Below are 27,597 nucleotides of genomic sequence, written 5' to 3' on the forward strand. Positions count from 1 at the left end.
CCTAGACCTCCTTTGAAGCACACCTAAAAACTCTGGACATACTACAACAGACAAAGACAGGAAGACTGAAAGGTGGCATGAAGGAGGTGGACTAGCTAGGTGGATTCCAACATAATAGTGAATGGTCTGGATTTTCTTTTTGTCTCCCAGATATCTCAGATAGGACTCTGGAGAAGCCTACAATATGGTAATACCAATGGTGGTATACAAAAAAGGCCCCCAAAGCATGTTCTCTCTAATTAAAGGACAAGACAACTTAGTCATAACAGAATAGAAAGGATTGTGACAGTAAGTGTCCTGCTCCAGTCAAACACAAGGGAAAAAAACCATGGTCAGCTGGTTGAGCAGAAGGCCTGGACCTCCACTCCCGTCTTCCCCAGGAGAAGCAGCCATGACTCTTCTTCCCATCTAGAGAGTAAGGCAGAAATTTCAGGGAGGAGGGAGGCAGATAAAGGGATTCTATAAATATTTATGAATTCTATAAATATAAAATCTATAAAATATAAAATTCTATAAATATAAAATCCTTTAAAGGATGTTAAATATTCTTAAATATGAAGTCCTGCGCAGACCCCCTAAAAACCTCCATAGGAAACTGACCAGGAATAACACTGGCAAAGGTTTAAGAACTGAAACTATAGTGTGGAATAAGGCCAGGTTTTCAGACCGGTCTCTGGATAGCACAGAAGTGACACAAATAAGAATAGCAGTGCAGGGGCTCCTGGGGTTGAGCTTCTGACTTTGGCTCAGGTTATGATCTCATGGGCTTGTGAGTTTGGGCCACACATCAGGCTTGCTGCTGTCAGCGCAGAGCCTGCTTAGAATCCTTTCTCCCTCCCCTGCTTGCATTGTCTCTCAAAAATAAATAGACATTAAGAAAAAAAAATAGCAGTGCAAAGACTGTGTAAATGAAATTGGGTTTTCTGAGTATATGGTGATGCACTTGCTAAGAGAGGTATACCCCACCTTCCATTCTTAAGCATGGATGTTTTGATCCGTTGTATTACATCCAACTTAAAACTTTCAGTGGTACTCTGTAACCGCGACTCAATCCTTTTCAGATGTTACCTCGGAGACACAGTCCTCAGAAACCAGAGGACTGATGTGGATTATACATGTGGATATTGTTACTGCTAAATATTCCATGAGTGTGTGTTCCCGTGAGGGTTTTAAGGCTTGGTACTGTGTTTTGGGTTTTTTGTTTTGTTTTGTTTTGTTTTTTCTCTCTTTTTACTTTTTCACATTTCTGTAAACTATTTACAGAGAATGTGCTGGTGACCCTGGTCTAAGATTATTTTAACCAGAATGAAGAAGCAGGACAGAGAGAGAGCTGTAGGACTTTCCTAATAAAAAAGTATTTAATGATTCCTGCATCTGAGGGTACAAGACAGATTTTCATTTCTTAAGATCATGGAGTCTTATTAACTCTGGATTGTAAAAAAAAAATGTTAAATCTTATCTATCTCAATATCAGTTTTGTGCTTGAAATTTAAATGCAGCCTCCCTGTGAAGCATTTGTCAGACTCATTTTCAAACACCTTCTTCTGGGGTTCCCAATTATATCTAAGTACCTCTTAGTATTAGGAAAAGTCTTCTGTGTTTGAGACGAGATCTTTGTTCTCTGTAACTTCTGTTAGTTGGTCTCAATTGTTCAGTTCCTCAATGCCATAAAGATCAAGAATAATTAATTGTCTCAGCTAATGATCTTTTTAAAACCTTGTTTCTTTAGTCTCTTCATCCCTATTTCAACTTTTATAAAACATAGTTTTGAGTCTTCTATCTCTTTGTCTTGCCTGCACATGCCCAAGTTTATCTAATACCTCTTAAGCTACCACTAAATGAATATTAGTGCAACCTTCTTTCAAGTTCTCCTTTGCAATGATTGACTATCCAAATGTGAGGACCAGCATCAGACAAACTGGAAGTAGTACTTCTTTTCTTGTGACCTTTCAAATGCGTTTTATCTCATTCTACTTTTTATTCCATTATAATCTCATCACTTTTTTCTTTTCCACAGGTAGATGGTTGAATCGCTGTACCAGTCCACTAAAGTATTTTAGAATCTCTGGCTGGCAGAGATAAATGGGCTCTTATTAAGCCCTCTGGTCCAGTGTTTCCCTTGTCCAAAAGGACACCTTAAGGCCTAGAGAGAAACATTAGTGATAAAACCAGGGACAGAGCCTGAATTATTTGATCCTAGACTAATTACCCTCTACTTTGTTATTTGAGCTACTCGCCCGTTTACCTGACTGTTATATAAGAAGCTGTCTACATCACTGGTGTCTATGATAAAGAGATGTTTCTTGATTCCCAAACCTAGGCCATCCCCCAGGGATACTCAAGACCAGGGTGGGGAAGAGGCTTAAAGGGGTTTAAAATCCCCAAGATGTGTTGGTCTGTGGGAAGAGATTTTATCTACTAATAGGAAACAGAGAAAGTTTGGAATGTGTTTGAACAGAGTCCATTTTTTTTGGAAAATACAAAGAAGAGGCCACAATCTCAAGGAAATTGTGAAATCAGAGAGTCAGAAAACATAGTGGGGAAGAGAGCAAAAGGACTTTTTGCAACACAATCCCAAGTGCCCAGTAAGAAGATGTTTTTTTGTTTTAGCCCAATGGTGAAAGGAGGCTGGTAAGTCTGTGCTCCATTGTACAGAGAATTGAACTTGAAGCCAGTAGCTCAAATTGAGCATGTCAGGTTCTGGTTTTTTTGAGTCTCTAAGCTTTTCTCTACCTTCTGCACATGTAATTATCTTCTCAGTTGATCATGATATGTTGGTTTAACTTTCCCTTTGCCTTTCACCTTCCTTCACAAGTTTGTCCTTTGCCCAGACACTCAAAGACAAAGAATGAGTACTTTTTTCCCCTCTCTCTCTTTTTTCTTTTCTCTTTTCTTTTTTTTTCTTTTCCCTTTTCTTTTTCCTTTCTTTCTTTCTTTCTTTCTTTCTTTCTTTCTTTCTTTCTTTCTTTCTTTCTTTCTTTCTTTCTTTCTTCCTTTCTTCCTTCCTTCCTTCCTTCCTTCCTTCCTTCCCTGAGAGAGAGCATGAGTAGGGGAGAGAGCAGAAGGAAAGAGAGAGAGAATCTGAAGCAGCCTCTCTGCTCAGCACAGAGCCCAAGGCAGGGCTCCATCCCACAAACCTGGGATCACAACCTAAGCCAAAATCAAGTGTCAGACACTCAACCAACTGAGCCATCCAGGCACCCCAAGTAAGTACTTTTCTGTCAGTGCCAACCTAGGTGAGCCCACAAACTTTTCTTTAAAAACTTCTCACAAGAACCCAGTAGAGTAGGTATGACTACTTCCATTTGCCAGACAGAACTCGGGTTCAGGGGTGCCTGGGTGGTTTAATTGGTTGAGCAACCAACTCTTGATTTCGGCTCAGGTCATGATCTTGATGGAATTTTGGAAGAGTGGTGGTGGTTTGAAGATGACGGCCAAGAAAGAATTCTTAAAGACATCTTTTGTGCAAAAAGGTGATTTTATTAAAGCCGGGGGAAAGGATCCATTGGCAGGAAGAGCTGCACTGGGGTTGTGAAGAGTGGTTATGTACTATGGAGTTGGGGGGAGGGAGGTAAAGTCAAGAGGGAGTTTCTTAAAGGGATTTCCATATGCTAAAGAAGACTCACAGATTACTGGAGGCCTGGCTATTGTCAAACTAAGGTTGTTTTCCCCTCTAGCAAAGCATTATCATTAAGACAGTAGGGAGTTCCTGGAGATTAAGCTATTGATAATAAAGCCCTTTTCTTGTAATATTACTAAAATATGTGTAAACTGATGGAGACTCTCACTTTAACCATTTGTTCTCTGTCCTTTTGTTCTTGGGCAGCCAAGAGTGCCTGAGGAATGTCACACATATCCCACCTTGGAAGGGGGAGAGGCAGGTGAAGGGCTGTGCTAATTTGTGTTTGGCTCTCAACTTGCCTTCTGGTCCCTCATCAATCTCACAGTTCATGAGTTCGAGCCTTGCATCAGCATGGAGCCCACTTGGGATTCTCTCTCTCTGCCTCCCCCCACTTTGTTCTCTCTCTCAAAATAAATAAATAAACTTAAAAAAGAAAAGAAGAAAAGAGGAAAGGAAAGGAAAGGAAAGGAAAGGAAAGGAAAGGAAAGGAAAGGAAAGGAAAGGAAAGGAAAGGAAAGGAAAGGAAGGCAAGGAAAGGCAAGGAAAGTAAAAGAAAAGAAAAAAGAAAAGAAAAGAAAAGAAAAAAGAGAAGAGAAGAGAAGAGAAGAGAAGAGAAGAGAAGAAAAGAAAAGAAAAGAAAAGAAAAGAAAAGAAAAGAAAAGAAAAGAAAAGAAAAGAAAATAAAAGAAAAAAGGAAAGAAACTCAGGTTCATACAGGTGAGCTTTGAGAAGGTCCTACAATGCATAAACGAGAGGACTTTTTGAATACAGGTCTGTTTGATGCCAAAATATAAGCTATGAGAAGTAATTGAGAACTCTGGTTTTGTCATCAGAAAAACCTGTGTTCAGATTTTGCTTCTGTTATGTCGTACTAGCTGTATGATCTCAGACATATTTTTGATGGTTTTTTTTTGTTTTTTTTAATTTTTGTTTGTTTTGTTTTTTGTATTTATTTTTGAGACAGAGAGAAAGCATGAGTCAGGGAGGGGCACAGAGAGAAGGAGACAGAATCCGAAGCAGGCTCCAGGCTCTGAGCCATCAGCACATAGTCTGATGCAGGGCTCGAACTCACAAACCAAACCGTGAGATCATGACCTGAGTCAAAGTCAGATGCTTAGCCGACTGAGTCACCCAGGCGCCCCAATCTCAGACATATTATTTAACCTTTTAAGCTTCAGTGTCCCTATAGCAAAATGACAAATTACCAATTAAATGACAATTAAATGATCAATGATCAACATTGGTTTTAGCTGCATGGGTCCACTTACACACAGATTTTTTTTTCAGGAAATACAGCACAGACTGTAAATGTATTTCCTCTTCCTTCTAATTTCCTTACTAACATTTCCTTTCCTCTAGCTTCCTTTACATAAGAATACAGTAGATGACACATGTAAACATACAAAATATGTGTTGATGGACTGTTTATGCTATCAGTGATGCTTCAGGTCAAGTGTAAATTATTAATAGTTACATTGTTGGGGGATCAAAAGTTGTATGTGGAGTTTCAACTGTGTGGGGGTTGGTGCCCTTAACCCCTGTGTTGTTCAAGGGTCAGCTGTACTAAGATCTGTATCTTAGGGTTGTTACGAGAATTTGATGGGAAAATTTTTTAAGGCTTTTAGCATAATACCTGAAACATAGTAATAGTAAATCAATAATATTTATAATTACTAAGAATTATAAAACATACTGCTACAAAGCTCAGTCCAAATGTGTGATTTCTGTGGAGTTTTTTTTTTTTTAAGGTAATTTTATTATCTTTTCACAGAGATGGACACGGAGTCACAGAGATGGTGAGTAACCAGGCATGCCATAAAAGGAAAGATTGAGCTACTCCTACGATTTCAAAGAAACCTGAAGTAGCAAAATGGCATTTCCCTCAACAAACTGAAAGTCACTGAAACCACAATTCACTTGGACTGAGCTTTGAGGCAGTATATTTTGTAACTCTAATTATCAGTAAAATTTCCTAAAAGGTAGCATTTCATATCTTACCATATATTGATTTTTTTTTAAGCCTCAAACATACGATAGAGCAAATGTACTCTTAAAACAACCTGCACTCTTGATTAATTCTTCAGCTTTTCCACCATCTCTGCTTCCAAAAGTTTTTTTCTTTTTTAGTCCTGTTTTCCTATCTCAAAGTTTAAAATTACCAGCATTTTCTAAAGGGCATTCCTCATATACTACAAATCTTTAAGACATGTCTTTTTTTCATACTTAATTCCATCACGTGGATACAGAACATCTCTGAACAGCGTCCACATAATCTCATAGGAGTTTCCTTCAATGAACCTATTTGAAGGTAGAAGAAATGCTTTATTCATCTTCACATTCCCAAAAGAGAATGTTACCCCTAAAAGTGCTCAGAATATTCTTTAATTGCTGATTGGGAAAGCAGTGTAGTTTAATATAAATTAAAAGGGAACATTTTTACTAAGAATCTCTTTTTTGTTTGGTTTCCTGTGGCATTTATTTATTTATTGGAGGGGGATCATATCACTTGGTGAATATTCAGTGCTGTGCATATACAATCTCCCCCAAAAGGATTCCTTCCTTCTCTGTTTCACGGAGGAAACTGAGTGGCTCTCCTACCCCAGGCATTCTCAAAGCAGAAACGTCTCTACTGAGAACAGTCCTGTGGCATTGGAGGGCTTTCAGAATGACCAACATCTGCTTCTGAATGATTGGCTTTATGACAGACATGGATGTCAGAGTGTGACACCCACGTGTTGCTTCATGAAACCTCCTTATACACATGGGACCTTGCCTGGCCTTTGATTTCATTGCCTTCGCTTTCCTTGTTTCTATCATCTCTCCATCGTTCTCCCTCTATTTCTGTATCTCTCTTTGGTAGGGCCAGAATGTTTGTGTCCCCTGATATTCATATGCTGAAACCTAGTCCCCTAGGTGATAGCATTGGGAGGTGGGCATCTAGGAGGTGATTAGGTTGTGCAGGCAAAGCTCTCATGTATGGGATTGGGGACCTTATAAAAGAGGCCCTAGAAAGCTTCCTGGCCCCTTCTGCCATGTGAGGTTACAGCAAAGCAGGACTCTCACCAGACCCTGAAATCTACAGGTGCCATAATCTTGGCCTCACAGCCTCCAGAACTGTGAGGGATAAATGTTTGCTGTTTATAAGCCACCCAGCCTGTGGGTTCTGTGATAGCACCCAAATAGACTGAGATACCCTCTGACTCTCTCTCAATTTCTTTGTCATTTTTTCTTTCCTCTGAAACCCTTTTATTTATATTCCCTACTTTTAGGCTTCTATAAGTGGGTGTTTAGGGTTCGAGTCAAGCTGTTTTCTAAGATTACATATGACACAGAGCTAACCCCAAGAAAACTAACAGTTGCAGTGGGTAACTTTTACATGATTGAGTTTGGTTACATTCCAAGTTGAAAGAGATGTAAGTTGGTTCTGGAGTCTGAAGTTTAGAACCAAGAGTGTTAGTTTGTATTGCTAAAGTAACCTGCCCTATCACATTCAGTTGACAAGTGGAAGTAGAAAGAAGCCAGATCCCCCAGGCTTTCATACAAGCTAACTTAGTGCACCCACAAAGGAGGACCAGCTATAGGACATGAGCCCAGGGATCTGCATCTTAGAGAATGAAGCTCCACTTCCAACTTCCAATGGGTTTCCCCTTATAAAAGGTGTCACATTACAGCCAAACATTTGCATAAATATCATGGTTCATCAGTAAGCACATTGCTATCTAGAATATATTGTCAAAAACTTGATTTATACTTGTCTAAACGTGATGTCCAGTTATCTTAAATATGCCTAAATATTTAAATCAGTGATTCCCATGTGTGGTGATTTTGACACCCAGGAAACATTTTGAAATGTCTGAAGACGTTTTTTGTTGTCACAGCTTGGAGTGGGGCTGAAGGTGTGGCTACTGCTATAAAGTGGGTATAGACCAGGCATGCTGGTAACCATCATAACGTGTACAGGACAGCCCATCACAACAGAGAATAATTCATCCCAAAATATCAATAAGCAAAAATTTGGACACTCCAGCTTAAGGCCTACTGACCTGAAAGCATGTAGACATCACCGTATAATTGAGTCCTCGGTAATTGTATGGAAACAATGATTGACTATGAAAGTCTCTGTCCCTGGTGACTTTTCTAAATTGCCATATTCTAGAATCAAATTCTGATTGTTGATCCTGGATTCAATCTAAAAACTATTATTAAAAACAGCTCTTGCTTCAGTGGGGAAATAATTAGTAAGGTCTTCCGGATTAGTCTTTGATACTATAATTTGAGGTCATTCTTTTAAAAACAGCCAAATCTGGTTTTAAGGTAATTCACTGTGTCTGGAGTCCTAATTATGTGTTGATTTCTTCATGCAAGCCTCTTGATCTTGGCAGAGTAAAAGCTAAAAATTTAGCAGTGAAGCAGGAAAAATAAATCAAAATTGGCTCATTTAACATTTCTGTGATTGAGGGTTTGTTAACAGTTCCTCTGTTTTGCTTTGGATTTGTTTATTTCATTCTATCTCTTGCTTTTCTCCAGTCCCTTCCTGAGTTCCAGTATAATTACGCTGCAGTCCTCAGGAGTATCCCATTACTTGTCCAAAAACTGAAATCCACTATTTGCAGATAATGAACTCCAGTAGGATCATTCTGATACCCCTACACTTCTGGAAAATCTGACATCTTGGATCTCCCTCTCTCTGGCTCTATTCTTTCATTTCTCTTCCAAAGAAGATTCTTCGCCTCATTCATTTTCATCAGGCTTACTGGGGAATGGCAATAACCCAGGTTCCTATTCCTGAGTTTTTCCCAAAGTGGGCAGAATAGTAGCTCAGGGAACAGCATTGTATAAGGTAGCTTTTATCTTCAGGGTTTATTTCCATTTAGCAAATAATGCGTTTCATTTAAATTGGGTTGAGTTTGTGTTTTTAGGGTGAGCCTTATAAACAAAGTGGTCATTTGCAATGTCACAAAGGTGGGACTCAGGGTTCTTGAATTCTAATCCTGGATTTTCCATTAAATTGCTGGATGAGTTTGGACAACTTGATTCTCCTTCAGGCTTTATTTTCCCATCTGTGAAATGAGATGGTTGGAACACTGATGTTCCATGAATGTGGTAGTTAGCAGCTGCAGAAAGATGGGGAGCTGGGAGGGGAGGGGAACATCTTCCCAACATATGTCCAAGTCTTGCACAAGGCATATGGGGAAAAGGGACATGAAAAGAAGTCTCACAGAAGTAGATACCTATGTCTGTATACGAAATTAAACAAGAAGCTCTTATGGCCTTCATTTCATGAGAGCCAGAAATCTGACATTGCTTCTACCACTACCTGCTTTTCTCTCTCCTGTGTCGACCCCCTCAACCCTCTCCTTTTCACATGTAATTGCACTGTGTGGATCACCAATGGGACCAGGAATCAGGGAGGAGAGGAAGAAAGAGAGAAGTGAGTATAGAAAGCAAAGTAAAGCAGAAAGGGGTGTGGTCAAGTGAGACCAGCTTCTTCTGACAATGGTCTGCAACCTTCTTCCGTCCTGAAAACCAAAAATCTTACACTCCAGCACTAAAGCATACCAAATCATTTTTTAAAGATGTGTTTGAGCCATTTGGCAAATGAGGGCTGGGCCTCATGGAAATTACATAGCTAGGAAGTCAGACGGCAGGAAAGGAGGGATGGATAAAAGGACAGAACAAGAATTATAGGAGAAAAGCTGAATGGAAAAAAAGACAGGAGAAATTATTTTTCCTAATGAGAAATGCAAAATTTTCCACCAGACAACTATGACTCTTGGCTGAGTGGCTTATGCATCATGTGAATGAAAATGCAGGGTGGGCAGGGCAGTTCAGGAAGCTCTGCCTTGTGTCTGCTCTGTCTCCGAAGGCAACAGGTCCCCTGCAGACCTCCGCCACACCACTGATTCACCAGACAGTCCTTCAGAAGGTAGCCATGGCCACTGCATAGAGTCTGGGAAAAGCACTGGCCAGAAAGTAGAACACCTACGTTTTGAACTCAGCTTCACCTAGTGACCCTCCTCAAATTGTCATGGAAACTCTGAGGCCAGTGTCATCAGCTATTAAGTGACAGGGACGGACTTCATGATCACTGAGGATCCTTCAAGCTATAGCATCGTTATAGTTGCAATCATTTTCACTTGTCGCCCTTGCTAGACCACATTTCTTGAGCAAAATACTTATCTCTCTCTCTCTCTCTCCCTCTCTCTCTCTCTCTCTCTCTCTCCCCCAGCTCTAAGATCTGTATGTGATTCTAAGAAATCCTGTTTACTCAATTCCTCGGCAATACAGAAGAACCATTATTACAGCGAATCCCAGGACTTTTTGTTTTAGGTGAACCCAACCATCTTTCAGAATGTATCAAGCCCCATCCATGAAGCAAGCTGACATTTTATTAAACATTCCCAGAGGAATTCCACACCGCTATCCCTCTGGAAATTATCAGGGAGCTAATGATATTAGTGACAGAATACATTTATTTGATTCTCAGAGATGGAATCTGTGAAGAGAGACAAGCAGTGTATTGCTTTCCTTTATTAAAACCTGTAAAGGAATCCCTGATTCACCAGACTAGGAGAGGAGAAAAACTTATAAGCAGTTCCTGCTCTCATCAAGCTGAATATTAAAGCCTCTGTGGCACTTCCTATTTGTAATCGCAATGGATGACTAATAAAGACTTGAGCTCCATTTGGGAGGCCCCAAATGGACAAGCCCCCAGTGGAGACAACTGAGATTCTGATTCCTTGGCTCATAGGACTGAAAAGCTCCTAGGCAAAGCATCTCCAAGGTTTCCTCCCTAAGAAGTGGGACACAAAGATTCTACTAGTGGATTTTGATGATTCAGGCACAAAAAAGGCCCAGTTGTAACAACAACAACAACAACAAAAAAAGCCATATCCTTGAGGAAATAATCACTAGGGCAATTTCAGAACAGCTATTTCAAGAAGACATAAAGTTAACTTCCTATTTGAAATAATTTGGGGGAAAAATGTACACTGTCTACATAGAGCTAAAAAAGTTTTGAAAAAGGGACACAAAAAAGGTTTCTATTCCGAAGTAACAGTTCAGAAATAACTAGCAGTCGTGACCTAAGCTTTCCATTTTTTGTTTGTTTTGTTTTGTTAAGGCATTCATCTAGAAAGAGAAAGAAGTTGATAAAGCAGATTAAGAAAGTTCCTTGGGTTTACTTTTTTTTTTTTTCTTTTCTAGAAACCCCTAATAAAATAGATTATGGTCAAGAGATGACTCCAGGAGGGAGATAGGATTGCCTAACTTAACTGCTATTTCCTTTTCCCCCCAACCCCCCTTTAATCCTGAGAAGAAAAACAAAGGTCAAATGGCCCAAAGCACCAACTCAGAAACAAAACATGCAGGGGCAAGCTTTTTTTAAGTTAAAAAAATAAATAAGCAGCACTGGTCTTTTGCTTTTTGTTTTTGTTTTTTATTCAAAGGCTGGGAACAGTGGGAGAAAAACAGCTACTGTCAAAGTATTCTGAATATAAAGCACAGAGATAAGGGGAAAAAAGTATCTCTCTTACATTTGTTTACATTCAACAAATATACATAAAGCAGGCACAATGTGTCAAAGATTTTCTGAAGCACAGCTTTAAGTAATAATTAAATTAGGGAAAAAAAAAAAAAAAAGATGGAGGAAAAAGACACTGAGGTTTGCAACACTAGCCAGAACTCACAAGCAGAAAAGAGTGAGAAGTCAAGGAATCTGCAGTCTTTCTGTAAGTTTCTGCTGCAACTGACCAGCCAAGAAACCAAATAACTAGTATGAGGATACCTCCGGTTTCCATACGAAGATCTTTCTCAACAGTATCTCTACACAAGAAACCAAGCTATTATCATTCAACAAACATACACTGAGGGTTTATTGCTACTGCACTCTGTTTTTGATATTTGAGGGGGATACAGAAGCTGAGGACTCAAGTGAGATCTATTATACCTAAATTTCTAATTTTAAATCATATTTTAATGCCTGTATGATTAATAATCATCCACCTAATAATCATCCAGATCTAGAAACTCCCACTTTAGGAAATGCAAAAATGACTAAGACAGTTCTTGATGTCAAGAAGCTCACATAAGTGACAGGCAAATAAAGGAATTTCTCAGAAAACAAAGCTAAAAATAAAACATGCTATGAGAGGGAGAAATTCTTTGCTGTGGACATTCAAAGGAAGGAGAAACTGTGTTCTCTTGGGAGCTCCAGATAGAAGGAAGGAGGGCCTCAGAGAAAGAGGTATATTTGTGTTAGGATAATTACCATTCGAACATGCACAGAAGAAGGAAAAATCTACTATTAAACTAGTAAGAAGAAGAAGTATGTTTATTTCTTCTATGTTTATATGTTTATTCTTATTATGTTATATCTCCAGTGTTTAGTGAGAAATAGGACACTGTACCTAAATCTTCTCTTAAACTTAGCCTAAACCAGTCAGATAAGTCCTATTATTTCCCCATGTTGCAGATGGGAAAAGCAAAGCTCAGAAAGTTTACATAATTTTCTCACAGTCAAGCAGCCAAAGACTGAGGAACTAAAAGTTCAATTCCAGATCTATCCCATTCTAGAACCTACCCACCACCTAGAGAATAAACAAAGCCCAGATGTGCAAAAGTATCAAATACACAAAACATCCATTGCCCCCTCTAGCTGGAAGGAGGCAGAGAGGGGAATATAGGACCAGGAAGGTTAGGGGGGAGCCGGGCTATGGATACTGGATTCAACTATGTGGGCTTCATAAGGCAGCAAGGGGAAGCCACTAAAGGTTTCTGAGCAGGGAATACTATAATGAAAGTTCTATGTTAGGCTTTGGGCTATGACTGATGAGTCGTATCTAACAATCTGAAATGATAAAAATCAAAGTTTGAAGAGTCTCACCCTGCATTTAAACAAAAAGGTGTGGCTAGATACCAAGTGGGACTACTGCCTCATAGCTGTCCAGACAAATTCCCAACATGCCAGTTCTTAAGGAACATTCTACAGAGCAGCGCTTAAGATAAATGCAGTGAGTGTCTGTTATACCACAGGACAAGGACCTACTCATCCCTGGAGCTGTCCAAATCTGGCAGAAGGATAGCCCTGGGGACTGTAGGATGCCGGGGGACCTAAGGCAACCCCAGCGGGCAGCAGGCATAGCACAGGCATGGGCATTAGTTATCCACAAAGCCCAGACTCCTGATTCTCAGTCCTGTGCTCATTTCATCAAATCCTATTGCCTCTGCCATTAAATATGTAACACTTATGTGGGCCCCTTTCCCTCTCGGGTTCTCCCTTTCCCCAGCTGTGAAATGAGAAATTGGACTTCATGGGACTCAGATTTTGCAATTCTCAACCCATCTTCCTCTCCAACATACTGGTACAAAAAATCTGCTTCCATCAGTGGCTCACCAGCTGGGATATGGTAGAGGAACAGCAGCTCCTGAGAGCTTCTATAGTTGGTAAATCCTGAACTGAGAAGAACTGTACTCCCTTATCTCTAGGAAGCCCACTGGTTCTGACTATATTATAGGCTTCATGGTTCTCAAATTCTGGTTGTGAACTTGCCATTGAATTCAGTCTGGCCCAGGACTCTCCTTTTCAAGTGCAGCCTGGTTCACTGAAGTCAAAAATAATTCAACAACATGAAGGGCCATGCTCATATCCAGGCACATGCAGAGAACTCCTCATTCTATCATCAGCGAGTAAGCACTTCTGGACCCACACTTGTCAGAGCCTGAGCATACTTTGTTATTATTTGAGAGTTTTGTTTTACTCTCAAAGGATGGCGTCTGCATGCATGGGTGCATGCGTGCGTGCGTGCATGTGTTTATGATTAAAATTCCCAGGAAGCCAAGCAGAGACTGAACTTGTGGAGTTCTTGGGAGAAGGGAGGGAGGAACCATGCTACACCTTATTACACATTCACAGAGACACCCCTACAAACTCCAGCCATCAAAAATGAATCTCCAAAGAAACACAAATATCTCCCCAAGAGATTATCAGTTATGTAGATCCAAGAAACTTTGCTTATTAGAGTAGAGGTGAATAGGAAGAAGATACGTGTTCCGTTCTCAGAAACACTGCTGATAAAACAGAAATTAGCACACGGGTTCATTTTCTTGAGAGAACGTCTTAAACTTCGTTGGTTGATCCGTCACACCCAACAGTTCACCCACAGAGGTGCCCAGGAGTAGCTGATTCCTATGATCAATTCACCGCAAAAATGTGAGGCGTGTCAAACCTATAGCTTCACCATTTTGACCCTCCAGCCAGGGGACTGAAGCAGAATGACTGCTAAATGTGACATTAACAGCGATGCACGCTTCATTGGAGAACCAAAGAAACCGACATTTCAAAAGTTACCTCGTGGTTATTTATTTTTCTAGGACTGGAGACGAGTACGCATTCCTTCAGGAAAATCTCCCCAAGGTGTGTGACAGAAGTATCAGCGGGACTGCCAACCTCACATCTGAGATTCCTGGGAAGACTGTGCTATGGGGACCAAACTGGACCACCCACACGTTCTATTCTGGGAACTGGCTCAGTTTATCTTCAGCTGTCAGGTACTTAAGGTCTCTTCCCTCTCTGCTATTGACTGATTTCTCTAAGACCACCAAAAATCATGCCATTCATCCGAAAGAAAGCAGATTTATACTTCATGCATGCTTTAGCAAATTCATCAAGAAGCACAAGCAAGCAGAAGACAAATCTTGGAAAGGATTCAGGCTTTATCCTTATTTCTTACCCAAGATATTAGTCTAGTGGACTCCAGCCCCTTAGCCATAGCACTGGTAGTCTCAGTTGTGATTTCCTGAACTCCACAAACAACTGCAAATCTCCAGAGAGCCCTTCCCACAAGAGCACAGACCTTGTGGGATGGTGTTCACATGGATGTACATGGTGTGTATTTTTGCCACCCTAGAAATTCAGCCTGGTCTACCGGCTAACAGTAAGGGCCAACCCACAAAGCTGTCACTTCAACAGGTGTAATAGAGACACTGACACCTTGACATAAAAAGCCAGAAAGTGGGGGACGGAGGAGAAAAGTATAAGTTCAGAGTGTCATGGATGGTGTCCAGAAATAGACTAGATTCTCTGCTGAAACATCCAGATAGATCGTCAAAATTGCGGATGAGGATAAAATGCCCACATACACCGTATACTGCCGACACTAACTTCAGGCAGGTTGAATACACACAAATAAAACCCAAAGGAGAGTACTGGGCATCTGACGTCAAATAACTCACTCCAGTGCTTACCTCCAGAAATCAGAAGCCCTCTGTAAAAGGAGAGTAAGTCAGCACTTTGGGTAGATACTTTTAGTCAGATTGCCTCACACAGATTCACCTCTTCCGTACCTTCTCTTTAACTTTTGATCTTTACTGCTTTGTAGGTGCAGGGGGAAATAGAAGAAAAGAAATTTGTTTCAGAGCAAGGCAACTTTTAACTCTGTTGTTCTGAGGTTGTTTTCTTTTAAACTTCAGAGAAAAGCTGCAGACTAGGTGTACACGAGGGATGAGTGAGTGGAGACAGAAGAGAAATGGGGGTGAGGTTGGATCAAGAAACGAAGGGAGGGAAGACCTTATACTAGACCCAGCTGTGCCAAAGTCTCAAAAGTTAGCGTGGGACGGGTCCTTTAAACCTCATCGTATCAATGCTGTCCTCTTTTGGAGAGACAAGTTGATGCCAGTGGAGCTAATGGCTTGCGCCGGGTTCATCTAGTGTTGGTGACACACCCTGGGCCACCAGATACCTAGATGCACAAACAGAAGACAGACAGGCAAAAGGAGACGCGGGCAGAAAGGTTAAGGAGCAGAGAGCGCCGGCCAAGGGACAGGAGCCGTGGGGGAGGGCTCGAGAGAGCGTCCCGGAGCCGCAGGGGGCGTTAGGTGCGCGCTCTGGGTACCTTGATGTAGGCCCGCTGCAGGTAGTTGTAGGGCACTCTGCGCTGGAAGTCGCTGCGCACATCCTCGCTGACGCGGTGGCGGGACGCGGGGCCCCCGAGGCGCTGGGTCTGGCAGCTGCGGTAGCAGCGCGCCCGCTCCAGCAGCGCGCGGAAGAAGGGCAGCTCGGCCGCGGGGCCAGCGCCGGGGGACGCGAGCGGGCGGCGCGCGGCGCAGTGGCGGGCGCAGCGCGCGCGGACCTCCCGCAGACGCCGGTGGCTGCGCAGCGCCGCTTCCAAGTCGCGCACCGCTTGCTCGTAGTCCTCGCTGTAGTAGGCGGCCACGCCGCTGGCGTAGAGCAGGTCGAAGGGCTGCAGAGGCCCGGGCTCGCGCTGCGCCTCCGGGCGCGGGCTGTCCGGGGGGCCGCCCCACAGTGGCGGCGGGAGCAGCAGCAGCAGCAGCGGCAGCGGCGCCCAGATGCGCTCCCGCATCCTCCGGCGCGGAGAGGCGCGGGACGGCCACGCTCACAGACGGCTCCGGCACCTGGCGTCAGGGCCCCGTCTCCCACCTCCGCGGTGAGAGCGCCGGCCCCGCAGCGATCCGGCTGCCCCGCGAGCCCCAGGTGGCCGCCGGCGCTCCGCCGACTGAGAGGCGGAGGCCGGGTCGGCCGGCCGCTCTTAAAGGGACGCCCACAGCTCACACGCTCCTCCTGCTGCCCGAGCCTCCGCGAGCCGCTCGCCGGCGCTCAGCGCGCGCCCTGCAGGCCCCGGCCGCCGCCGTCCGCAGGCCAGGTGCCGCACCGCCCAGTGCCAGCCGGGGAGCGGGAGCCGCTAGGGGCCGGTCCGAGACCGGTGCTTTCCACGTGGGCTCCCTTCTGCGTTGCAGAGTGGATGAGAATGCTCCCTTTTTAGAGTGGAGGAAACCCCGGCTTAGGTTAGGACTCCAATCCTCTTCTGGAATTGGTGCATGGCCTCGCAGTTGGCAGAGCCCGTCACATTCAGGGAAAGCACTGAAGCTCCATCTCAGGCTGGGAGGAAAGCACCAGGGGACCAACTGGCCCAGGTGCGGAGGCTTGAGGAGAAAGGCAATGACTTCAAGTTTACAGAAGTGTGAAAAGGCAAAGGGAGGACTCAACCTTGGGTCAATGGAATCCGAGTTTCCTGCGCCTTCTCTTAAGGAGGGTCCGTCCCTTGCCTTTTCATCCCACTTTGCGTGGGTGTGTGTGTCTGCCTTGGAGCGGGGGTGGGGGCAAGGGAGGAGCCAAATAGCCCACTTTCTGTGCTCAGGTGGTATCACGGGACCTAGAGGACCATTGGAAAGGAGAAGCCGTCCTTCACATTCTGCCTGTTAGTGTACCACCCATGTATCTTGTGCAATCAAGCCTCAGCTTCCTCATCTTCTGCAACAGGCAAATGTCCCAACACAGCCAATGGTTTTCAAATAGAAATTCTTATTATAGGAGTTGAACAAAGAGGCAGTTTAAACTTCCAGTACCCCCAGGACTTAAGCCATGAGCATCCATCTAGGAATGAGAAAGCTGAAAGAAAGGGCTGGCTGCCAGACTCCAATACACTTTAGCTGGGGGCTTTCCTGTTCCTCTGCTTCTCCTCTCTCATAAATACCTTCTGAGTCAAGGTGTTCCCCGCTTTCCTGTTTGTTGGCTCCAAACTCTCCAAAGATTCCAGAGAGCTTATTCACTGGACCCTTGACTCCAACCTGCCTCCTGAAGACATTCCTGTGTTCTCCTAGTGCCTGTGGCAATGTCTCTGAAGTCTCCTCCCCACTGAGATGGTGAGCAAGAGGGAAGGGTGATGGGAAAGAACCACATGTATCATCTAGTTAATGAATCTTCAGAAAAAACAAGTCTTGTGTGTGGAATCCCCACTCTGCTGAGGAGGTTGCCAGAATTTTATGGTCCTTCCTTCATTCATCTTGCTGGGTTTGACCACTCTGACCATGAACAGCCTTGCCTTTGTAATTCCGAGGCGCCCCAAAGAATCATGCTGTTATTATTTTTCTCTACCAAACCTCTCTCATTCTGGCTCATTCCACTGATGGAAAAGCTCCAGTTTGGAGCTGAGTGTGTACTGAATGCTTTAAATGTTCAGTATGCCAGAATTTGCACTTGGGTCACCCGCCCAGACTTTTTCTCTAGGGATTGACTCTCTTTTCAGATAAGACTCAGAGTCCAGAGTTAATCAGTGCTCTTGTGGGAGGTTTTGAAGCACACTAGGTGAGGAGTCCTGCTGTGTGGCTGGGGACAAAGTGCCAGGAGGCTTTGCTATAGATCATCCTTAGGTTCCATGTCATTCCCACGTCATTTTAAAAATGTCCATTAAACTCCTGTCTTTGGATGCCTGCTCTCAATTCGGTATTCTGGGGAAAACGGCGGATGCATAAGCCAGGGTTCTTATTCCTGAAAGCTCACAATGTTGTACAGGACACAAACTTAATATATGGCACTATAATACAAGGTAGAATGTGGTACATGTTAGATTCTAGTCAAAGTAGTGTAGAAATGAAGATCCTGCAAAGGTGGCTTCTGGTAGAAGAATCTTGGAAAACCGTAGAGAAGAACTGGCACAGAGTCAAAAGCTTAGAGTCTGTAGCCATAGCAAACTTCCTCCTGATCCCCAAATCTGAGCAAGTGCTTTCGAATCTTCTGCATATCCTTCTGCTTTTATCTCCCTCTGTAAAAACCCTGTGTGTCTTTATAGAAAGCATTAATTGACATCTCAGAGGTGCTTGAACGTTGGAATCAACTGAAAAGACAAAAAAGCTGATAATTGGCTCTCACTCAGAGAGATTCTGATTTAATTGGTCTGGGGTATGGCCTCAGCATTGAGATTTTTTTTTTTTTTAAGTTTCCTAAGTGATTCTAAGATGAATCCAAGATTGAGAACTACCAGCCTAGTGTCAATGACATAGCCCAAAGAGTAAGCCCATGGGTCAGGACTCCAGGTGCCATGGAGGATTCATGAGTCCAAGAAGTGCCAGTCCTCATATCCTCAGATATTTGTTCCCCCAGAAGGACATTCTAATCTCCCCTTTAAGGCTGGATCACAACAAATGTTCACGACCATATTGGGATAAGAGCCATGTAAGATGGAGAAATTGATACCAGGCAAGGCTCTAACTGATGGCATCAACGTGTGTTGAGGAAGGCAGTCCTCTCTGGGTCTCTCACACTCTGGAATGTCTTGGGTGTGCCAAGAATGCACTTTCCCTTTACCTGCGTCATACCTTCGACAACTGGGTCCCATGTCAGAGTTTTGGACTCATTAAGACTGGGATGGGGCTCCAAAATGTGTATTGCTAACAAGTCCCTTGGTGATTGGTTCTTTCCTTCCTTCCTTGAACCCTAATAAGTTCCTAAGGCTTTTTGTGCAAGGATCATACTTTGAGAATCACTTCGTTAATACAATTTCTTACGGAGAGTGATTCTCAAATTTCGTTGTGTATCCAAAAACTAGTAAAAGACACAGAGGCCCTGGCTTTTTGAAGTGGAATCATGTATGGACCTTAATGTTTCTACCAGGTCCCCCAGGAGTTCTAGATCCACCAAAGTTGGAGAACCTCCGATTTAGTTAGTGCTGTTCCCCCATCCCCAAGGAGACATTGTTGTCACAACTATGGAAGAGTACAGTTGTACACCCGGCTTCTAATGGGTAGAGGCAGGGTGTGGTGCTAACTATTTCATGATGACCAGGAGAGCCTCCTACAACAAGAATTACCCACCCTAATGTATCAACAGTGCACAAGTTGAGAAACCGTGGGCTAGAACATGGCTTAAGCACAGCAAATCTTACTCAGTTTCCTTACATTATGAATGAGGAAACTTTGGCCCATGGGTCACATACCTAGGCAGTGGCGGGAACAGCAGGATTCATTTGATATATTGACAAAGTAAAACATGCCTGCTGCATGTCTGGGACACTGGATGATAGTAGCTTTGTGAATTTTTTAAAAAGGGAAAAGAAACAAAAATGCATGAAAGTAAGAAAAAATGAAGAGGTGGAAAAGGGACCCATTGGAAGTGACAGATGTTGGAGTTTCTGCTGAGATGGGCACTGGTAGAGAGCAATTTTGCTTTTGTTCCCCATTCCTTACAATTCAGAGGACAGCCAGAGCACAACAGAATCCATCCAAAAGCCTTAAAAGGGATTCCATCACTTCCTTTTTTATTATATTTGGAATGAATCTTGACAGAAGCTTGAATTTCCTTTTGACTTCTGTTTACAAGTTGACAGTATTATCCTACCCACTTGCTTTAGGAAACCCCAGCAGGAAGGAATTCAGGAAAAAAGGAGATCTTCAAAAGCTTCGTATTTTCCCCAAATCAGCTCAATTCTTCAAAGCTGACTTCCCTCTTTCCTGCAAAATCCTTATGGTACAATGAAAAGTGTACTCAGACTTCAGCAGCAGACTTAATCAACACTTTCCGTAAGCAAATCTCATAGTAGTTTGTTTTGATCATGTGTAACCGGGGCTCTTGCTTGCCCCAAACATTTTTGATTCCTTTAAAATGAAAGGAATAATTCTCACTATGCAACAACCCAACCCTGTTCAGCTGCTGTTGATGCTGGCGACAAGGGAGCTGTTTGGAATACTTTTTTTATTACACAAATAGGATCATCTGAAGACTTTTTTTTTCCTCCAAATAAGTTAATGTAAAAGGCAAACCACCAACAATCTATCACCATAAGAAAAAAAAAAGTCCTCCATGGACGGAGAGGTGTTTTTTGTGTTTTTTTTTTTTTAGAAAAATTAATATTTAACTTACATTTAAAACCGAGCAGGAGTTGCCACATTCCAGGACTCTCTGTTCCCTTCCAATTTCCTTAATAGCTCTGTCCCTGTGCTTACCTTAATTCCTAATCGAGCTCTACAATTCCAAATCAAACAAAACACTGCAAACTCTCAGTCCCCACTCTCCTGTCATGGAGGCATTCTAAATTCATTCCTCCTGAGACTTGCATTTTAGTTGAATGAGAAAAAAGTGACATAGGAATCCTAATTATCCCCCAAATAATTTAAGCTAAAAACAGTTGAGAACAAGATCAAGAGAACTGGGTATATCCTCTGTGTTGGGTATCATGCCAGAAACATGCAGTCATTTCACTTTCGAGTTCCTTTTTGGGAAAGACATTAGTCCTGTCATTTTACTAGTGAGAAAAACGAGACTTCTAAAAGAGGAACAATTTGCCAAAGGCTGCCAGTTTACAAGTTGCAGGCCCAGGGCTGAAGTCTGTTTACTGTTTCTCTTGCTGTACTTAATGGCCACTCCCTACTCCTCAAATATCTTCAAAGCTCCTGTCAAAATTCTGCTTTGGTTAAATTTGTACGAAGCACATTTTTTTCTTCAGTCACCAACTTTTTTTATGTACCTCATTCAGCTAGAGTCACAGACTCATGATTTATTTTTTTTTTGCAAAATAAATACGGACAAGGTGCATGTGTGTAAAACTATATGTATTAGCCAGAAGCTGAATATGACCCTGAACTCAACTTGATAGGTGACACAATGCATATAGCAAGAGTCATGACCATAAGTAAATAGGTCGTAATTCATTCCTACATAAGATATGCTAGATCACTGTGCTTGGATGCAGAGAAAAACCTTACTCTTGAGAAACGCTGGGAGAGATTACTCTGTACGTATGGGTGATCCATTATTCTGAGATTACCCTCATGCTCTGCCTATCTTTGAGACCCCCTTTCCATCTCCCTCTCTGAGTTCTTCATAGCAGGGACTCCCTGACCTCACATTTCAGGCTCAGCCCTGCTGCAGGCTCTTGAGACCAAATCTGGGCCCAGTCACCTATTGGTTCAAGAAGGTTTCCTCCCACAGCAAACTCAGCTTCACTTTCTCCTACTGGCCTACTGCACCCTTGAAATCTGGTTTAGAAACTGAACCCATCTCTTCTCCTATTAGAGTATTACAGCTGATAATTCATCAATTCTCCTTTCCAACTTTAATTTTAGAACCACTTGAGTGGATGCAGAAATTGAAGCAATGAATATCCAAGTATTACCTTTATTGTTAAAAAGCAGGTTTGGAAGCTGTGGTTTTGTTTTGTTTTAATGTTTATTTATTTTTGACAGAGAGAGAGACAGAGCATGAGTGGGGGAGGAGTAGAGAGAGGGAGACACAGAATCGGAAGCAGGCTCCAGGCTCCAAGCTCTCAGCACAGAGCCTGACACAGGGCTCGAACTCACAACTGTGAGATCATGACCTGAGCCGAAGTTGGATGCTCAACCGACTGAGCCACCCAGACGCCCCAGCTGTGGGTTTTTATATGTAATAAATGGTTTTTCTATCGCTTTGCCACTCACACCCTGAAATCAAACTTACCTGCCTACTCTCAGGCCAAGGTAGGGAACTTCTGAAGAACTACTCAAGAAGTTCCCACAGCAAGACATATAAGGAAAATGGGGGCTTACCTCCAACATTCTACTTATCTAAATAGAATAATGATCATCCCACTTACTCTGGAATGGGGCCCCACCTTGCTCCTTCTCTCTGTAACTGAGATTCTTCTTAAACCAAGCCCCTGTTTTCAGTTGTCTGACATCCCTAATGCCAGACAGTAAACTACCTAAATCAGCACCTAATTCTTGTTGGCAGAAACTGGGGACCGAGCTTCATTTTTCTGCCGTGGCACCCTCTGTCTCATCTTACAACCACCCCTGATGGTGACTACTAGATGGAAAGCTGAATACAGAACACTTTGGAAGAAATGTAAAGATACTACTTGGCTGGGGTTCCTGGGTGGCTCAGTCGGTTAAGGATCCTACTTTTAACTACAGCTCAGGTCAGGACGTCATGATTCATGAGTTTGAGTTCCACGTTAGGCTATGCACTGACAGTGGAGCCTGCTTGGGATTCCCTCTTTCCCTCTCTCTTCCCCTCCCCTGCTTGCTCTCTTGCTCTCTCAAAATAAATAAGTAAACTTTAAAAAAAATAGTAAAAAAAAAAAAAGATATTACTTGGCAGGTAAAGAACTTACACTAAATTCCCTCACAGCATTGGACTTTCACCATTGTTCAAGTTCAAATAAAACCAATTGAGGATTCTGAGCTGGGTACATTTTGTGGTTTTATTTGATCTATGGCATTAGGAAATGGGGAAAAACTAAGGACATAATATTGTAAAAACTGTACACATAAAGTAATTTGGGTAGAAGAGGTTGACTTTTTGTTGTTTTTGCTTGTTTAAAAGAAAAAAAAAAAGTCCACAGAGGAAATAAGTTATGGAGGCAGGATTTGAATATGAGTCCAGAGCCCATTTTCCTCATGATCCCTGATCATGGGGACCCTTATCAGGAATTCCAGACGTGATTTCCTTTCAGCACCTGCCACCAGATGCTTTGTTCTATCCAATTTCTCCAACCTTCTCCTGGCCTCCAGATCATCTTCTGTTGGGATCACAGGGAAATAAAAAGAGCCAAATATTAGGGCAGTAAAGCCTATGCTACGAAGAACCCCTCAATTCTAGAACTAGGTGCCTGTCTCTCTTATTATTCTAGTCTGTTTTGCCCACACTTATCACCATATCCTTTTTTTAGGACATTTCTAACGTTTCCATCATGGATGGTCAAACCTGTGGTACCCTGCATGCTAGCATCCCTGCTTCTCCAGATAGCATCTAGATGTCCCTCCACCAGGACTTTTGAGCCTCTTGTGTTCTGTTCTCTAGTGCCTGATAAGTACTAGCAGCCCATGCAACCTGCTGTAGCGTGAGGTCTCTCCAAATCTCAAGAAGATACATAGTCCTTCCCCTTCTTAGCCCCAGAAAACTCAGCATCTCATTAAGAGCCTTGCCTTGGCACATCTTCGACAAAATTACTCTTGAGGTAAGAAAATTATAAATATAAATATATATATAGTTTAAATATATATATGTATATAAATTAATGCTTCATCTTTTACCAAAATCTCACTTGTAGACACAGAGATTAACAACTCATATGATTTACTATCAGCTACAAAGTATGTGTGTGTGTGTGTGTGTGTGTGTGTGTGTGTGTGTGTGTGGAAAAGGTTGGAAAGAAAGAAAAATAATTTTGCTTCACTTTTGAATCAAGAAAAGTGTTCTCCACAGAAATTTTCAAACTCTTCAAAAAAACTTGGTGATCCAAATAAAACTATCAAAACTAAAATACCAAATATATCTCTTTAAAGTTGATTATTTTGCTTACCATCGTAATTTTAAGGAATTCATTCCAACAATTACATTGGCAGTACTCTTACAAAACCCAGCAATGTGCCGCTGCTGGAGAACTTGTCACTCATCATCCCTGAGTACTTTAGATTCTGACTTCACTACTCATTTTAACTCCCCTGAAAATAGATTCCAGCTTCCTGATTACCTGGCCACCTGTTCCTCCTCACCAACCTGGCTGGGGGCCTGTCCGCGGTTTTTTTTAACCATGCTGTACCATGTGCAGCCCACTTCTGCTGTGTTCACTTCCAAATTACCTTTCATTTGCCCTACCTGACCGTGTTCAGATCATCCAAATGGAAACTTACTCAAGGAGATATCTCATGATCATCATCCTCTTAGCCTCTTGGGAAGAAAGAGACTTACTAGATCTCAACACCATATCTGTGTTCTAGAAAATGCTATTTGGATGAGTGAACAAAATGAACCTGTATTTCAAAAGAGACATGCACATAAAATAACCCTGCACAGGAAATCAGAATACTCCCAATCTCGTTCTGCCTCTGCTGTGGACTAATTGTGATATCCCGGGTCTCTTTTACCCCCATCAGTGAAGGAAAGTGTAGAACAAAACTTCTGAAATCCCTCTCAGCTCTAAGTATGCCTTGGATTCTTTCATGTTAAAAATACGATGTCATCACATTTTTCATAGTCCCCTAAAGCATTACTTCCCCTCACCCACATCTATTTCTGGGATAAAGTTAAACTTTGGTTCCCAAGCAAATTTCCAAGCTCCCTGGGGGTCATTAAAAGTCTCAGCTTACTGAGAGCTTGTTGATTTTGCCTAGAAATATCAGCCAGCCTCAGCCAGTAGAACGGGAGACTGGCGTTATTGTTTTGAGACAACCCGTAGCGTAGTAACGATTCCAGACACTGCAGAGTTGATCCATATGCCCCAGATCCCTGGGGAACCTCCCGTTCACTCTGTCCAGCATGTGTATTCTTCTGGCCTCTGTCTTTACCCACAGGAAGGAATCATGTAGAGAATCCAGGATCTAGGGAAAATAAGGAGTAGGTGTTTAGCTACCCTACTCTCCCACCCCACTTGATAAATGGAGAAGATAAGACACATGCAGTGATGAAATGACTCAACAGAGAAAACAAAATAAATAAACAATTAGCCAAACTGATATTGTAACTCCTCTTTCTGCTGAATCTGGCTCCTTTGCCACCATGTACTTGGAAGAGTTCAGAATGTAAGTAGTAAACTGACCTGGACTTATTTACTTCTGGAGGATGGAACACTTTATATTTAAAAATTAACATTATCTTCAAACCACATTCAAATTTTTAATAATGACTTTTAAAGTACTGCAAAAATATGCATGTATATCTTTCAAAACTTTTTAGACAACTCCTTCCTCTTACTTGATGATGAAAATTGTATAAATAAAATCTCCATTTTCCCCCACTTCAATCTTTACATATCCACAAGAATACATGGACTGTTAACTTGACATTTGGCATCTGAAAGACTGCCAGACCTCAGGCTCTACCACACAAAGTATAATCACATGTTGATTTGTTAAAATAAACATAAAAGAAATTGTATAGTCAGCTTCCTTCAAAGGAAACACCCTGGGATGCCACGCGCTGATACCATTTAGGACACCAATGCTTTGGGAAGGATTTGCAGAGATATTTTGCATATCATTTTATAATCAAAACTGAATTTTTACCAAAAAAGAGCCTTCCTAGACTTATTTCCCAGGATCAACTTCAGGTGGCATAGATGTTTCCTGAAGTCAAAAAGATAACGAATCTCCCTTCTCAAAAATATTGCAGGTACTGAAGCCAGTCTTTGAAGCAGTCAGAGGTGTTCCTTTTGATTCACGAATGGTGAATTATTTCATAGACAATAATAGTCATTGTTTTTCAGAATATAACATCACTTTGGGGCGCCTGGGTGGTTGAGTCAGTTAAGCTTCTGACTCTAGGTTTGGGGCCAGGTCTTGATCTCATGGTTTGTGGGTTCAAGCCCCACAATGAGCTCTGCACTGACAACATGGAGACTTGGGATTCTCTTTCTCCCTCTCTCTCTGCCCCTCCCCTGCCAGCTCTTTCTGTCTAAATAAATAAATAAACAAAAACTTTTATTAAAAAAATAACATCACTTTAATTTTTGTAGCACTTCATCATTTTGAAAGCCCTTCCATACATGTAAGATAATAGATGTTGTTTCCGCACCTGGTCTGGACTCCTGGGCATTCCCTGTACAAAAGGTTAAAGTTATACTGCAAAATGGAAGAGTCAAGATCTCACCACTAGCAAACCATAGACAATTTGCTCATCCATACCCAGGGACAAGATATTTCAAGCTAATTGGTCCCTCCTCTTGTTCAACAATCCCATCTGATATCCCTTAGGATGGAAGACTTTAGCGAGGCAGGAAACAATTTTATTAAAGCAATATACTTAACTTTCCAGAAGTATGGCTGCACTTTGAGAGATAAGCTATACCAAAATCCTTCTCAAAGTTGGGGATATATGAAAGAGTTTCTGTCAACTGCCCCTTTCTTCTATGTTTCCCCCCACCTCATTCCTCATACACTCACAAAGAAACAAGATCAACAAACTTCTACATGCTCCCTCAGAAAGACTGCCAGACCTCATATCCTATCGCACAAAATTTGAAATTCTCTAGAGATCTGTTTCTGTATTATTGTAGGCTAACAGAAAAGAACTCGTGAAAACAGGAGTTTATCCTTGTATTACATTTGCCGCCTCATTTTTATTGGCAAAACTTATATCCCTTTCCATGGAAAATTATACTATAATACTAAGGCTTTTGACAAGCCTCAAGGATATTAAGGGCCAGATATAGATGTTTTCATTCATTCATTTTTCTTCAGTGACATTGTTTTTAAGAGGGCTTCTCATCTGACATTCTAAAAACAGAACAATGAAGACAAATTATGTATTTATTCATAATCTCCACTCTTTTTCCCATGAATGTAGATCAAAACTTCTCAAATTTTTCTGATAAGGAAACAGATCATCAGTGAATGAGATTCATAACTAGCTTTCTGATGTGGTGAGCCAAATCCTATATCCTCCTACTACCATGCATATCCAAACTTCCCACTACCTACAATCATATACTGACTTACCACTCAAAGGGAAGGCTGAAGAGGACACCATGAGCATGAATCAGAGACAACCTTGCATAGTTAAACTCATGGGATGTTTTAGGATGAGAGAACATTTTAAAATTTTCTAGTGCAGATCCCCAATTCAGCTGAAGACTTCCAGGCCTAGATTGGAAAGTGACTTGTCAGCATATAAGCATACAGTGATTTGGTGACTTAACTAGCATGTAAACCACACTTTTGTAATAAAATCCTTTTTCTGGGGAGAATGACCTTATCAAGTTTTAAACTCTTCCTTGCTGATTCCTTAATTGAAATGCAATCTGTGAAATCCTTGCAGGTGCTTTACAAACCCTGAGACCTTTTAGAAACCTGCTTCCACATCAGGTAAAGTTCTTGGATTTTATTTGCATGTAATGCATTAGAAAAAAACACTGCATCTCTGAAATTTTGAAAAACCCTAACTTCAAATATACCACAGTTCCAACAAACATATCCTCATGGAAGTCCAGCAAAGACCTGGGGAGAAGACATTCTTGAGAATAAAGAAAACATACAAAATCTCTCAAGGTTCAAAGTTGAAAATATCAATATTGTTCAATTGCACAAGATATTATAAGTGGCTTTGCTTTTATTTTCCATTTTATTTATGCTGTGCTCAGATTTCTGTAGAAGAGGATATTGTTTACTCTTAGGCAACATGTCAAGATGAGCAAAGGAAACAAACAGAGCTACTGTAATCAGATCTGAATCTGAATCCAGCAGGTCTGTAGAGTCTGAGATGGATCTAAACA

At 42.0% G+C, this 27,597-nt stretch overlaps 1 protein-coding gene across 1 annotated transcript in view; it reads right to left on the reverse strand.

The window, feature by feature from the left end:
* Positions 1-16,100, reverse strand: part of P3H2 (prolyl 3-hydroxylase 2) — a 150,089-nt gene extending 133,989 nt beyond the window's left edge. Inside the window, exon 1 of the mRNA XM_058730834.1 lies at positions 15,514-16,100. Within this exon, the coding sequence (XP_058586817.1) occupies positions 15,514-15,981 (468 nt within the window). The 5' untranslated portion in view covers positions 15,982-16,100. The remainder of the gene's footprint in view (positions 1-15,513) is intronic.
* Positions 16,101-27,597: the final 11,497 nt, after the last annotated feature.

This window comes from Neofelis nebulosa, chromosome 5 (assembly GCF_028018385.1).
Source record: "Neofelis nebulosa isolate mNeoNeb1 chromosome 5, mNeoNeb1.pri, whole genome shotgun sequence".
Classification (NCBI taxonomy): domain Eukaryota; kingdom Metazoa; phylum Chordata; class Mammalia; order Carnivora; family Felidae; genus Neofelis; species Neofelis nebulosa.